General features: G+C 41.6%; 3 protein-coding genes and 1 long non-coding RNA gene across 4 annotated transcripts in view; 2 read left to right on the forward strand and 2 right to left on the reverse strand.

Annotated features, from left to right (window-relative positions):
• The window catches only part of LOC138976777 (beta-glucuronidase-like), a 16,651-nt gene extending 12,459 nt beyond the window's left edge, over positions 1-4,192 (forward strand). The window contains exons 10-12 of the mRNA XM_070349667.1: positions 2,262-2,438; positions 2,822-2,957; positions 3,457-4,192. Of these exons, the coding sequence (XP_070205768.1) occupies positions 2,262-2,438; positions 2,822-2,957; positions 3,457-3,590 (447 nt within the window). The 3' untranslated portion in view covers positions 3,591-4,192. The remainder of the gene's footprint in view (positions 1-2,261; positions 2,439-2,821; positions 2,958-3,456) is intronic.
• The window catches only part of LOC138975310 (uncharacterized), a 243,064-nt gene that overhangs the window by 92,731 nt on the left and 133,918 nt on the right, over positions 1-16,415 (reverse strand). The window lies entirely within an intron of this gene.
• Positions 1-16,415, forward strand: part of LOC138975301 (uncharacterized) — a 136,777-nt gene that overhangs the window by 50,794 nt on the left and 69,568 nt on the right. The window lies entirely within an intron of this gene.
• On the reverse strand, positions 6,329-10,716 carry LOC138977376 (neurotrypsin-like). The gene is made up of 3 exons (XM_070350272.1): positions 10,550-10,716; positions 7,156-7,309; positions 6,329-6,663 (listed from the first exon to the last, which is right to left on the reverse strand). Exons 1-3 carry the CDS (start codon positions 10,605-10,607, stop codon positions 6,492-6,494), a joined length of 384 nt encoding a protein of 127 aa, XP_070206373.1. The 5' UTR covers positions 10,608-10,716; the 3' UTR covers positions 6,329-6,491.

Below are 16,415 nucleotides of genomic sequence, written 5' to 3' on the forward strand. Positions count from 1 at the left end.
ATTCGTTTTAGGTGTATAATGCCAATTTGCAAAGTGTGACAAGGGAAACAACCGCTGTATATTTGGATTGCCGAAAAATATGATTGTCTCCCTTAGATAACATTTTCTCAGTTTGGGAACAGTTTTTGCTTGTATGATAACTTTTTATCATTAGTTTCTTCAAATTTCTTCCGTCCTTCAAGGGGTAAAAGAATGTGCATTTCAGGAGATGAAGAGTATGTTTATATCATTTTGAAATGAATTGAATATGGGCTAGTGAGTGTATGTTCATTTTTATATTTAGTCAAGTTTTGACTAAATATTTTAACATCGAGGGGGAATCGAAACGAGGGTCGTGGTGTATGTGCGTGTGTGCGTGTGTGTGTCTGTGTGTGTGTCTGTGTGTGTGTGTGTGTGTGTAGAGCGATTCAGACTAAACTACTGGACCGATCTTTATGAAATTTGACATGAGAGTTCCTGGGTATGAAATCCCCGAACGTTTTTTTCATTTTTTTGATAAATGTCTTTGATGACGTCATATCCGGCTTTTCGTGAAAGTTGAGGCGGCACTGTCACGCCCTCATTTTTCAACCAAATTGGTTGAAATTTTGGTCAAGTACTCTTCGACGAAGCCCGGGGTTCGGTATTGCATTTCAGCTTGGTGGCTTAAAAATTAATTAATGACTTTGGTCATTAAAAATCTGAAAATTGTAAAAAAAATTAAAAATTTATAAAACGATCCAAATTTACGTTTATCTTATTCTCCATCATTTGCTGATTCCAAAAACATATCAATATGTTATATTTGGATTAAAAACAAGCTCTGAAAATTAAATATATAAAAATTATTATCAAATTTTTTTTTTCGAAATCAATTTAAAAACACTTTCATCGTATTCCTTGTCGGTTCCTGATTCCAAAAATATATAGATATGATATGTTTGGATTAAAAACACGCTCAGAAAGTTAAAACGAAGAGAGGTACAGAAAAGCGTGCTATCCTTCTTAGCGCAACGAATACCCCGCTCTTCTTGTCAATTCCACGGGCACTGCCTTTGCCACGGGCGGTGGAGTGACGATGCTACGAGTATACGGTCTTGCTGCGTTCAGTTTCATTCTGTGAGTTCGACAGCTACTTGACTAAATATTGTATTTTCGCCTTACGCGACTTGTTTATATTTAGTCAAGTTTTGACTAAATATTTTAACATCGAGGGGGAATCGAAACGAGGGTCGTGGTGTATGTGCGTGTGTGTGTGTGTCTGTGTGTGTGTGTGTGTGTGTGTAGAGCGATTCAGACTAAACTACTGGACCGATATTTATGAAATTTGACATGAGAGTTCCTGGGTATGAAATCCCCGAACGTTTTTTTCATTTTTTTGATAAATGTCTTTGATGACGTCATATCCGGCTTTTCGTGAAAGTTGAGGCGGCACTGTCACGCCCTCATTTTTCAACCAAATTGGTTGAAATTTTGGTCAAGTAATCTTCGACGAAGCCCGGACTTCGGTATTGCATTTCAGCTTGGTGGCTTAAAAATTAATTAATGACTTTGGTCATTAAAAATCTGAAAATTGTAAAAAAAAATAAAAAATTATAAAACGATCCAAATTTACGTTTATCTTATTCTCCATCATTTGCTGATTCCAAAAACATATAAATATGTTATATTCGGATTAAAAACAAGCTCTGAAAATTGAATATATAAAAATTATTATCAAAATTAAATTGTCGAAATCAATTTAAAAACACTTTCATCTTATTCCTTGTCGGTTCCTGATTCCAAAAACATATAGATATGATATGTTTGGATTAAAAACACGCTCAGAAAGTTAAAACAAAGAGAGGTACAGAAAAGCGTGCTATCCTTCTTAGCGCAACTACTACCCCGCTCTTCTTGTCAATTTCACTGCCTTTGCCATGAGCGGTGGACTGACGATGCTACGAGTATACGGTCTTGCTGAAAAATGGCATTGCGTTCAGTTTCATTCTGTGAGTTCGACAGCTACTTGACTAAATATTGTATTTTCGCCTTACGCGACTTGTTTTTCTTCTGCTTTTTTGTTGTTGTTGCAAGAAGCATTTAGCATAGTCTTTGTGTCTGTTGTTGTTATAATGATCATTAATGTACGTAAAAGAAGTAAACCATGCACACACACACACACACACACACACACACACACACACACACACACACACACACACACACACACACACACACACACACACAAAAGGATTTTTTTTTCATTTGCCTTTCAAATGAGTATTGTTATGTGAACGCAGGCCCAGTTTTCCGACGTGATCTGCCTGAACCGTTACTACAGCTGGTACAGCGACATGGGCCACACAGAGGTGGTGGGGCTGCAGCTTCCCACAGAGCTGGAGGGCTGGCGAGCCAAGCACAAGAAACCCGTCATCATCACGGAGTACGGTGCTGACACTATAGTCGGCTTACACATGGTACTGCTCCCGTGAATTAGCATGTACTGTCTGTAAGAAAATGCAGGAACTTGTATTTGACATATTAGAAGAAAAAAATGGTTCGGCCGAAGCTGACAAGCACAATCAAACATGCAAGAACGTTTTCACACATACATGTATACAAACACACACACACGCACGCTCGCACGCTTGCACACACATTCACACACACTACCCATGCACACCAGACACACACTCACACAGACACATTCACATTCACACACATTCACACACACACATTCACACACACACACACAAACGCACCAAAACACAGTAAACAAAAAGCGATTCACACAGACATAATACACACCAAAACACAATTATTTAAACACCGTGCTCAGGAACAAGTTAATCTGTGTCAGGAACCCTCCCTCACGTTCACCGAGGAGTACCAGACTGACTTCATGAAGGAGTACCACAAAGTGTTTGACAAGTACCGCTCTCAGTTCCTCATTGGAGAACTGTCGTGGGTTTACGCCGACTTCTTGACAGTTCAAGGTGAGAACATAATTATTTGTTCTTTTCGACTTTCACATTTTGTCAAGGTTAAGGTTTGATTGCGACGTCCAAAAGTTTTTATTTTTAATAGTACCTTTGAGAGATATCAAATCTGTTGTGAGGAAACGTTAAAAGTGTTTGAGACCTACTCGACTAAAACTGTTTTCTATGTTGCTGTTGCTATCGTAGTCGTTGCCATCATTGATGTTGTGGTGGTTGTTATCAGGGCTGGACCTATTTTGTGAGAGCTTCAGAGGAGAGGGCTTCCGAATTGAGGAATGTGTACAGGGGCTGGTCAGGAGGGGATTCAGGGGCCCCAAGCGCTGTTGAAATTTAGCAATTGAAAGGGATATCTTGGGTCTCTTCTTGAGAAAAAAAAGTACATTTGCCAGGTAAGGGGTTGGTTGGGGTGGGGGCTTCCGGAACCTAGAATCTAGCCCTGGTGATGGTTGTTATTATGGCTGTTGGTGTTTAATAACGCAGCCGACATCTTTGACAGATATCAAGCGCGTGGTGGGGAACCGTAAAGGCGTTCTGACACGTCATCGTCAGCCCAAAGCGTCAGGCCACTTGTTACGTCAGAGATACCACAGTCTCATCAACACTACCACACATGCTGTACCTGCGCTGTAGGCAAGAGTATCGCGCCATGCAAGACATCAGAGATAGGCTACCACAGCCTCACCAACACCACCGCAAATGCTGAACCGGCTCTGCCGTAGACAAGAGTACCACGCCATGAAAAGACGTCAGGATTGTTACGTCACCAGCACACTGTTTTGTATATTTTACCCATTAACAGCCAGAAGAACGTATTTAGTTATTAAAATCAATACACACAAAAAATCAATCATAGCTTACAAAGTATGACAATTACTAATTAGACCAAAATTGAGAAAATTGTCTCCCGGGGAGGCAATTATTTTGCTGCAACTTCAAATTATAAAATATACAGCGGTTGTTTCCCTTGTCATAGTTCAGACGTTTTGTTTGTCTTACTTATTGAAATAAACGTTATTATGTTTATACAACATGATATATATATATATTTTTTTATATACACACAATACTGATTTAAATATTTGCTTACATCACAGATATGAACTAATTATATTATAATGTACATCTTGTGCACAGCCGTGTTAACACTTGGGCCACCATCTCAACACGTGTTTTTGTGTGCTATGTATTTGTCATGCATACTTGGCGGTGTCCTGTCCTGTTTCACTCAGGAATGTTACAAATTTGCTCAAATAAAAATAAAAATAAATTTGAAAATTTCACGATTTGAAGGGCCAGGATATTCGAACATTTATTGAGAACAAATCGACTGCAAACCATAAGCACAAATAGTATTTTTCTATTTATTTGCTGTTGCTTTTTGGGTCCAGCGGACCATAATTGGCCAAATCAGGAACCCAGTATTTTTCTCTGGCTTTCATTTACTCTAGCGCGACATCCACCAGCACGACAGCTAGTTGTGCGACTCCACTGGGGACTAAACTAGCGCATCATCCACAAGCCCGACATTCCATTAGCGCGAAATTTCACTGGCGACATTCCACGACAACCCTTATAGAGTGACATTTGACCACATACCGCCACCAAGCGAGCGTGTGTGTGATTTTGAGTAACCGTGTGTGTGTGTGTGTGTGTGTGAGTGAGTGTGTGTGCGTGGTGTAAGTGCTTGGATGCGTACGTGCGTGCGTGTGTATGTTTGTGGACATACGTGTGTGCTTGTGCGCGCGCAAGGTGTTGTCATAGCTGTCGAGCTACTCGCGCAAGTGGAATGTTGCAGCCGTGGAATGTCGCACTAGTGGATGTCGTTTCTGTGAGCTCCTGGAATGTCGCGCTAACGGACGTCACGCTAGTGGATGTCGCACTGAAGACATGAAACCTTCTTCCTGTGTGTGTGTGTGTGTGTGTGTGTGTGTGTGTTTTTGTCTCTCTCTCTCTCTCTCCTCTCTCTCTCTCTCGTATACTGTCATAGTATTATCTCTCTCTAAAAAAAAACCACCCACCGCATATAATAAAGGCAAAACTGAAAACTCGGGATCAGTCATCATCGACACTAGCAATCTACCGTTTGATAGCGTGCTGGACCCAAAAAGTGCAAGTCTTGGGTCAAATCATGATAGTCAAAAATGTTATTCTTTTTTTTTGTATGTGGCGGGAGGGGGGTTGTTTAAGGTTTTTGAACAAAAATGGGGAACACATGAAGCAATGATTGATTTTTTCCATGTATTTTACTCGTCAAAATCAGCATGCAACTTTTCCAAAATTGACACATTTCCTAGAATTATGAACTCATGTGACACTTACATTTACTAACACAAGTCTTCCTCTTAACACTTTCTACCCCACCTATGTTGACAATTTTATTTTTTTTTTAGCCGAGACCAGGTGTGCTGCAGCAGGTCACTCAGAATTGTAGTAACTGTGAAGTAACTGTGTATCAACACGCTGGAATGCAGGCGTTATATGGACGTTACAGGAAGAGACTGAAGCTAACAGTCTGAGCGGATATATGCGTACCTGGTCAGATAGAACCATATGAGTAGGTACGGATATATCCGTACCTGGGAGACAATGAGTTAAGATAAAATTATATCAAACAAGTCGCGTAAGGCGAAAATACAACATTTAGTCAAGTAGCTGTCGAACTCACAGAATGAAACTGAACGCAATGCCATTTTTCAGCAAGACCGTATACTCGTAGCATCGTCAGTCCACCGCTCATGGCAAAGGCAGTGAAATTGACAAGAAGAGCGGGGTAGTAGTTGCGCTAAGAAGGATAGCACGCTTTTCTGTACCTCTCTTTGTTTTAACTTTCTGAGCGTGTTTTTAATCCAAACATATCATATCTATATGTTTTTGGAATCAGGAACCGACAAGGAATAAGATGAAAGTGTTTTTAAAATTGATTTCGACAATTTAATTTTGATAATAATTTTTATATATTTAATTTTCAGAGCTTGTTTTTAATCCAAATATAACATATTTATATGTTTTTGGAATCAGAAAATGATGGAGAATAAGATGAACGTAAATTTGGATCGTTTTATAAATTTTTATTTTTTTTTACAATTTTCCGATTTTTAGTCATTAATTAATTTTTAAGCCACCAAGCTGAAATGCAATACCGAAGTCCGGGCTTTGTCGAAGATTACTTGACCAAAATTTCAACCAATTTGGTTGAAAAATGAGAGCGTGACAGTGCCGCCTCAACTTTCACGAAAAGCCGGATATGACGTCATCAAAGACATTTATCAAAAAAATGAAAAAAAACGTTCGGGGATATTCCCAGGAACTCTACACACACACACACACACACACACACACACGCACATACACCACGACCCTCTTCTCGATTCCCCCCTCTACGTTAAAATATTTAGTCAAAACTTGACTAAATATAATAAAAACACACCAGAAAGCAGACCTTAAACTTCCTCTTTCAACGGCAAAGCGTTACTCGTATTATTGTTTTAATTCTTTATATTTTCCTTCTTCGTTTCTGTATTTATCGGAAGCTCAGGCAGTCTGACAGATGACAGCGGCGTCCTCCGAGTGTAAGCAGTTGTCGCTGCCAATGTTGGTCCAGCACTTGCCCAGACTGTTCTCGTCTCCCGTACAGTGCACGTCATCCATGTGGATAGGACCCTGACCCTTCCCGTACGCAGCCTTGCTCAGGGCTACCCCGCCTCTGCAACACAAAGCTCTGCGTCACGCTGCAGATCGGACGTCATGAAGAAAAGACAAAGAGAGAGAGAACCATTCAACATTAACCTCAAAAAGCATTTGGATGTTGAACAGCCTCAGAGACCCACTCCTTCCCCCCCGCACCCCACCCCCCCTCCACCCCCGGCCCTCATTCATTTCCCTATCACGAGTTAGCGGTGACGAGTTAGCAGGAAGGCGTTCTCGTAAAACCTGTTTCTAATATACGCAGTAAGCTGCAATCTCAGATTTGCAGACAACATCGATCCCACAGGAGCTTCTGGGTCTCATGAACAGATTCGTTGCAAGAGCCAGTGTGAAGAAAAGTTCAAACCGGGCGCGCATGTGTGTGTGTGTGTGTGTGTGTGTGTGTGTGTGTGTGTGTGTGTGTGTGTGTCCGATCGTGTCTGTCTGTCCGTCCGTATCTGTCTGTCTCTTTGTGTGCGTCTGTCTATGTCTGGCTGTGCATGCGACTCACGTCAGTCCTAGAGATCTACAGACAACACCGGCGTCCTCGTCAGCCCAGCTGTCGTCACAGACGGTGCCCCACATTCTGTCGATCAGCACCTCCACTCGCCCTGCTGTCGCGTTGCCGTTCGCCAGGCGGATGTCCTGGAGGTCCACCGTTGCGCCTGAGACAAACGAAAGAAAGCAGACCTGTTTACCCCAGAAACTTGATGTGTCAAAATATAGTAAGAAGAGATTGCAGGTGACAAGAACAAGAACAAGATAACAGTGAAAATGTACTCACCAGTACCAGAAACACCAACAATTAACAATTAACAAATGTCCATGTTAATTGTTCGTGTTTCTGGTACTGGTCAGTGCATTTTCACTGTTATCTTGTTGTTGTTGTTGATGTGTCAAGTCAAAAGATGGTTATCTGATGACCAAAATAGTAACCCAGTGGTTACAAACGCCAACATTAGCAACACAAACCTAATTTAAAGCACATTTGAAAATCTTAGTCTGGACTCAAATGGAGTATTTCTTTCCCAACATTCTAAAACAAGAGTAATGAAGTACTCCAAAATAGTAATGATAAAAAACGCTCGCGCTGGACCCGAGTACTCTTCAGATTGGCTCGCTCCCCCAGTATGAAAGTTTTTGTCTTGTGCACGTTTAAGACCAAGTGATTGATCTGTGTGAATTACAGGCATTCCCTTTGCTATATAAATACATTGCATGCGAGCCGAGGATGTGCGTGGTGACTGGCCTTTCTCTTTTATTTGTAATTTGATCACAGTGAAAATGCACACACACACATTCACACACACACACACACACACACACACACACATACACACACACACACACACACACTCTCTCTCCCTCACTCCCTCTCTCTCTTCCTCTCTATCTCTCTCTCTTACACACACACACACACACACACACACACACACACACACACACACACACACACGCGAGTACAGACTCATGCACGCGCACGCACACACACACACACACACACACACACGCGCACACACACACACACACACACAGTAACACTAACACATGTGCACAAAATGAACACACACACACACCGCGCGAGAGAAAAAGACGTCAAAGACTTTTGACCGTGACGTCATCTTTTTATGACGCTATATTTCTCGTCAATGTGTGACGCGTTCGGCTCTTCTATCAGACTGCCTGGCTGGCTGTGGCTCCGCGAATTCCCCCCGCCGCCAAGTTGTTTTTTTGTGGTTTATTTCGCATTTAGCAGAGATGAGATTCCCTTGAAGTGTTATGGGAGGAAATTATTTGGCGGGGGCCTGGGGGTAAGGGGGCAAAGCCCCCTGAAGCTGAAGATTTTTTGACACTTTGACCATAAAAAAGACTTGGAAATGAGTCTGAGCAGTAGAAGCATACAACATTTTGTCAGTCATATGTCCAATGGAACCACAACTACTCTACCCCCCCCCCCCCCCCATTTTTTCTCAACGGATTTAGACGATTCAGAAAAATGGTCCTGGGAACGAACTTTGGGGCGGAATTCCGCCAATTGGCGGAAGAATCTCATCCCTGATTTAGGTCCCAGGTAACATTATGAAGTTTTAATACGATCAATCGGACCTATTATCAAGTTAGTGTATCAACTTTTGAACGAACTGCGCCCAGTAGTTTCCCAGCAATAAGCTGTTAAGTCGAGACACACACACAGACAATTAAAGTCTGCTGGACCCTTGTACTAGCGTACTCGGGGATGAACAGGTCTTTCGGAAACCCGAAACTCGGGGCCACACTTTGATTGAATAAAAAAAACGCTCGCGCTGGACCCGAGTACTCTTCAGACTGGCTCTCTCCCCCAGTATGAACGTTTTTGTCTTGTGCACGTTTAAGACCAAGTGATTGATCTGTGTGAATTACAGGCATTCCCTTTGCTATATAGAAATACATTGCATGCGAGCCGAGGATGTGCGTGGTGACTGGCCTTTCTCTTTTATTTGATCACAGTGAAAATGCACACACACATTCACACACACACACAGTCTCTCTCCCTCACTCCCTCTCTCTCTCCCTCTCTCTCTTTCTTTCTCTTTCTTACACACACACACACACACACACACACACACACACACACACACACACACACACACACGAGTACAGACTCATGCAAGCGCACACACACACACACACACAAACACTCACACACACACACACACACAAACACACACACACACACACACACACACACACACACACACACACACACACAAACAGTAACACATGTGCACAAAATGAACACACACACACAAACCGCGCGAGAGAAAAAGACGTCAAAGACTTTTGACCGTGACGTAATCTTTTTATGACGCTATATTTCTCGTCAATGTGTGACGAGTTCGGCTGTTCTATCAGACTGCCTGGCTGGCTGTGGCTCCGCGAATTCCTCCCACCGCCAAGTCGGTTTTTTGTGGTTTATTTTGCATTTAGGTCCCAGGTAACATTATAAAGTTTTAATACGATCAATCGGACCTATTATCAAGTTAGTGTATCAAGTTTTGAACGAACTGCGCCCAGTAGTTTCCCAGCAATAAGCTGTTAAGTGGAGAAAGACAGACAGACAGACAGACACACAATTAAAGTCTGCTGAGCCCTTGTATTAGCGTTCTCGGGGATAAAATAGTTCTTAGCCTTATTAGCTTGCTTGTTCCACTGTCGCAGTCACCGTCACTTTTTAATTACACAAAAAATAGCACACTTTACGGAGCCTGCAAAGAATGAGCCATCAGTGACTTTGGCAATAGAAGCAACTGAAGATAAAAACTTGGAGTGATTGTTCTTCAACGGGCGCCTGCGCTTGACGTCTGCTTCTTCGTACAGCGCCAGTCAACGGTGGCGTGAAAGTCAGATCTACCTGAACTATATGCGTGTAGATCCGTCTCATGACATACATGTGGATGTGCGATGATTTGGCAACATCACTTTCCTGAATGTGCTTCCAGATTTCAATCTCATATAGTTTTTATTACTGTTTAACCATTTGACAAATATGTAAAATGTATAACTAGACCAAAACTAATGACGAGAAAATTCAACTCGATGTGGGTTTTTTTCTGAGCAGGGATGAAGATAAAAAATTTTATATCAGTTTTTAATGTGGATGCCAAGACTATTTTCCATTACTTTTCATTTGTTGTTGGTTATGCTGTCGCTGGTATTTCCTTGACATTTTTAGAAATTCAGCTTTAAGTGTGAGTCACAGAGCACAGAAAGTTTGTGTTTTACATTTTACTCCAACCTTACCACGCGATTCTCCAATTAGAGGCTTAGATCAACAGTGTCTTTTTTCGCAGAAATTGCCATACTCTAATAAATCCTATAATTTGACTTGTTTGACTATTATATGACATTGACAGTAGCCTACATACCTGTCGAGACACGAAGCGACGCCGCTGTCAGGAGGATTGCACACCACAACATTGCCATGGTTGAACAGCCTCCAACACAATGATCGTGTTTTTGACTTGCTTGTAGCTGCCTTCTGTGTTTGTGTGTTCGTTTCACCACTGTCACTGATCACACAATCAAAGACTGGTGCGTGTGTCACGTATATTGTTATTTCCGTCATGCGCAAGAGGCGTGTTCAGTTCTCCAAAACCGTATAATTAATATTTTCACTTGAAAATAATACATATGTAACGATAAAATTAAAATGTTCATGATACAATTACAAATGTCAGGGAAAATGACTAAATATTTTCCCAAGATTACGTGTAAATTTAAGTTGCTTCCCTTGCTAATGTATACTCGTAGAGTTACTTGCCTTGATTGCGACGGGCTAAGCTTACATATGTTCTGCGCGAACTTAGAATCCGGTTTCATTCTAGAATGGACCGGGTCCAGGTTGGAATTCTAACCCTGCGCAAGTACAGGGGTGCCATTCTAGAATGAAACCCTTGAATAAAGGGGGCCGTAATGTTTGTAGGTAAGACAGAGTTGTCTTCCCTTGAATTATCTCCACCTGCACCTTCCCTTTGATAAAATGGGGCTGATTTGTCTACCCCTGAAAAAAATCCTTTGGCGATCTTGCGATGTCATGTCATGTCAAGAAAGTTGACACTCCTGAGTACGCAATAAACAAAGGCAGACCATAGCAAGGGGGACTACCAGGGCGGTATTGTTTGCAGGGCAGTTGTTTTTGTGATGAGAGCCGGTTGCGGCCGCTTGCAATGTCAGCGCTGTCTCCCTCTCGGAAATGTCCGGTTTTTTGACAATTTGTTTGACAGACAGACAGACAGACGGTCAGACCGACTAACCGACAGACAGACCAACAGAAGGACAGAGTGAGTTATAGAGCTGTTGTCACAGGTTTAAAAAAAAGTTGACATTATATCTTCACAATTCAGAAGACCAACTTCATGTATATGAATAAGATTAAAAGTTACAAGCGAGATCGGCAAAACACTGTCAGTCCGGAAATTTCCGTTCGTAGCGATCAGTGCTGAGTGTCTCTCAAAATCGTAATCACTTTCAGAACATCACAATCCCAATTCACGATGTCTTTGAGTAAAGTGTAAAAAACCCGAAAAAAAACCCAACCAAACACACAAAAAACAAAAACAAACAGAAAATCCACATTTGTGGCTTTGGCTGTGTGATAGTCTAACTGAAATGACTATTCCAACTTGGACCCAAATTCCAACCTTGCGCACGGCCGATTCTAGAATGGACCAGCAACAAGGGTTTCATTCTAGAATGGCACCCCTGTACTTGCGCAGGGTTAGAATTCCAACCTGGACCCGGTCCATTCTAGAATGAAACCGGATTCTAAGTTCGCGCAGAACACATCGACTAAAAGCCGCGGGATCAGGAAACGCGAGGTGAGTTTCTCCACAAAATTACAAATCTCTTCTCTTAATTAGTAGATTATCACATAACTTTTTTTTGCACTTTGAACTTAGGTGTTGTAGCATCACATCATCGATTTTTTTCATTGATTGCATTTACGTGTGAATGTTGAACTGTGATTATTACACTTGTTCAAGCGCATTTTTGTAAATTTTGACTTTCAACCTTCACCACTAAAAATCAAGCTTTTGGACAAAGCTACAGACAATTAAAATGTAATCAATGATTATTTATTGACCATTGGGTTACATTTTATTAGCTAATGTTACATAGTTACTTAATATTTTACGGATATGCAAGGACACTAAACAGTTTGACGGTTGCACACCAAGGAAAATCCTTGTACAGACCGGTTGTGCGCCACGGTAGTCATCGGTTGTGCGCCGTGGAAGTAATTGAAAGTTTAAAAGGTTTACTTTAAGGCTGCAAAATCGCTTCTGAACATTGTACAACAAACATCATGCCATGTAATGGTGTATAGTGGCCAGCAAAAATATCGCACCAAATGGGAAGAACGGAAATGACTAAAATTGCTTTGAACGAATCGGGAAATTACCTCACATTTTAACGGTCCTAATTAGATATGTAAGAACTCTTCATTTGCTAACAGATTTGGTATCACAAGAAAGAGGGGACTTTCGTCTTCACTATGTTAAAAATTCATGAGTGTAGTATACTTGATTGTATTAACAAAAAACGTTTGAAAAGTGTCCAAATTGTTAGACATTTCCTCTCTTTCTATGTGGTGCAATAATTTTGCTGGCCACTGTGCAGGTGGTTTGACCCGGATAGTGTACAGTCCCAATAGTTTCATGGAGACAAGCACTTTTTTTAGGATGGTACTCACACTGTGATATTTCTAATTTTCTATGGCAGATGGAGTCCGGCCCCTGAAATCACCTGTCCACTGCATAAACCATGGATGCGAATCAGCCCCGCTTCATGTGCTGGTATTGTTCCGAAAAATGTTAAGAATTCATCACCGCTATCGATCATGCTTTATCATTACACCCCACTGAAAATGTGAAGCTTCGCATTCTTCGGCTTGACGATAAAGCCTATTGTTCAAAAGACTCTCTCTCTCTCTCTCTCTCTCTCTCTCTCTCTCTCTCTCTCTCTCTCTCTCTCTCTCTCTCTCTCTCTCTCTCTCTCTTTCTCTTCATGGGCGGATCCGGCCCCTCTCTGCCGGGATCGGTGGGGGGTGGTAGCCCGCTACCGTGGGGGTTGCAAAGAAGCAAAATTTGGAGTTATCGGATCGTAAAAAAGTGGTGGTGGGGGGCTATAAAAACATAACAAAACAAGAGCTGAGACATTCACCTAATATAACTTGATATCACTGGCAAATTTAGAAGGACAATGTCCCATGGTGCACAACCGCTGGTAATCAAATATTGTCGCGACGTGCAACCATGCCCTTCCGTGGTGTGCAACCGTCAAACGTTTGGTGTCTTTACATATCCGTAAAATATGAAGTAACCATGTAACATTAGCTAATAAAATGTAACCCAATGGTCAATAAATAATCATTGATTACATCTTAATTGTCTGTAGCTTTGTTCGAAAGCTTGATTTTTTGTGGTGAAGGTTGAAAGTCAAAATTTAAAAAAATGCGCTTGAACAAGTGTAAATAATCACAGTTCAACATTCACACGTAAATGCAATCAATGAAAAAAATCGATGATGTGATGCCACAATACCTAAGTTCAAAGTGTAAACAAAAGTTATATGATAATCTACTAATTAAGAGAAGAGATTTGTAATTTTGTGGAGAAACTCACCTCGCGTGTCCTGATCCCGCGGCTTTTAGTCGATGCAACCGATCCCGCGGCTTTCAGTCGACGCAACCGTTTATACGGCGTGTTTAAGTTGTGCTTATCAATTTCTGTTTTATATACCGGCATATATATATTATATATATTTGTAACTGAGCTGTTTTCGTATTCCATTGTGATTTATTTAAATCAAATATGCTCTTGTTGATGGTTGATGGGCTCATTTCAAAAACTAATTGGCAATTTCTGTCAGAACTTGTATTTGTAGCAAATACAGGTATTTTTAACAGTGGGACTTAATTATTTTGGGGACCTATAAAATTGCATGTTATTAATCACTATCTTGTACTGCTTGTTGTATAAGTTGTGATAAAATAGTTTGGTTTTGAATGAAGCATTTATTATGTACATGTTATTCTTAACATTTGTTGTTTTTGTCACAATGGATAATTATTGTTTATTTATTTGTGATTTGAATACAACATTCATTACGTACATAAGAATGTTAACAATTGTTGTTTGTGTTATATTGGATGATTTTTCATAACTTAATATGCAACAGACTTTGCGTGTATGTGTGTACAACCATACAATGACACAGGCAGCACTTAGAGACACATCATCGCATGAGATTGTTATGTGTCCGCATTGCCTTTGAGTTTGTAAGATGAGGCAGAGACACTAACAGAAGAAAATATTGAACAAGCAGTTATATTTGTTCAAGTGTTATTTTACTCGCAGAAGCCTCGACCCTGCAAGTGAACTGTCTTCCCTGTCTTCTTCGTCTGCGTGTGCATGGAGTGGATGACGACTATTTTGTTCATCAAATGCAAGGCACACAGATGGCGTTGTCCTCACCAATTGACAACTTGATTTCATCATTTTCTCCATTTGTCATCCTTGCACACCATCAGCTAACAATTGTATTTTTGTTTCTGTTTGTGTGTGTGTGCTAAGGTTCCATCAACTGAAGCAGAATGGCTGGAAATCCAGGCCAAGTTTCTGCAAAAATGGGATTTTCCTCAATGCCTGGGAGCCTTGGACGGAAAACACGTCGCCATCCAGCGCCCGAAGAACACAGGCTCACGCTACTTAAACTACATGCGCTTTTTCAGCATTTGAGCTTTTTGCCATGGTGGACTCAAACTACAAATTCCTGAATTTTAAAGTTGGGTTTTAGGGTGATGCCACCATTTGGAACAATTCCCCCCTAAAACAGCTCATGGAAACGGGTCAGCTGAGAACACAACCCCGCCAAGCTACCCTAGACAGGAATGTTGAGGTTCCAAGCGTCGTTGTATGTGATTCTGCCTTTGCTCTGAGCCAGTTCCTCATGAAGCCCTATTCAGACAGGCATATCACAAGGGAACAGAGGGTCTTCAATTACTGCATCAGCAGGGCAAGGCGGACAATGCTTTTGGCATCCCGGCAAGTCCATTTGGTGTCTACCAAACTGCCATGAAAATGTCACTGCAGAAAGCTAAGGTCATTGTCCTTGCCACGCTCGCACTGCACAACTTTTTGTGAGCAAAGAAGGACCAACAGTACTGTGGTGCAGGTGCTGTGGTGCAGGTGCTTGACTATGAAAAGGGGGACAATCATGAGGTTATCCCTGGAAACTGGAGAGTCAATCAACATGCCCACATGCAAGGCCTGCAGCCTGCACTCGGTGGCGCTCAAATTGACCAGCATTTACAGGGAAGAGCGATGCGAGATGGTCTGAAGGACTACTTCGCGGGACCAGGTTCTGTGCCTTGGCAAAATGTATGTGTTTGAGTGATGTAACATTTGTCAAAATAGTCTTGATTATGGCCTTCAATTAGCATTCCGTGTCTGATTTTTCAGTTTGTTTGTTTGTTTGCTTAACGCCAAGTCCACCACGAAGGGTGATATCAGGGCGGTGCTGCTTTGACATTTAACGTGCGCCACACACAAGACAGAAGTCGCAGCACAGTTTTTGTTTGTTTGTTTGTTTGCTTAACGCCCAGCCGACCACGAAGGGCCATATCAGGGCGGTTCGCAGCACAGGCTTCATGTCTCACCCAGTCACATTATTCTGACACCGGACCAACCAGTTGATTTTTCAGTGAATCTCAACAAGGATCCATGTTTATCTTAGATTTAAACTTTAAAATGTTCTCAAAATGTTGTGCAAAGTTTCTGAAGTTAAGGCTTTTGAATGTTAGTGACACACGTGTGTGTATTGATGACCTCGAGACAAGAGCTTCATCTGCTTGATCATCATGGTTTCGGCAGTTGATGGACTTCTACTGTGCATTATGACATTCTAACATTATGACATTCTTCTTCTTCTTCTTCTTCTTCGTTCATGGGCTTAGACTCCCACGTTCTCTCATGTTTTTAGCACGAGTGGATTTTTACGTGTATGCCCGTTTTAACCTCGCCATTCAGGCAGCATACGCCGATTTCGGGGGAGGCATGCTGGGTATTTTCGTGTTTCTATTACCCACCGAACTCTGACATGGATTACAGGATCTTTTCCGTGCGCACTTGGTCTTGTGCTTGCGTGTACACACGAAGGGGGTTAAGTCACTAGCAGGTCTGCACATAAGTTGACCTGGGAGATCGGACTATATTTGCTTTTGACTTGAAC

The sequence above is a fragment of the Littorina saxatilis genome, linkage group LG9 (genome assembly GCF_037325665.1).
Source record: "Littorina saxatilis isolate snail1 linkage group LG9, US_GU_Lsax_2.0, whole genome shotgun sequence".
In the NCBI taxonomy this organism is placed as follows: domain Eukaryota; kingdom Metazoa; phylum Mollusca; class Gastropoda; order Littorinimorpha; family Littorinidae; genus Littorina; species Littorina saxatilis.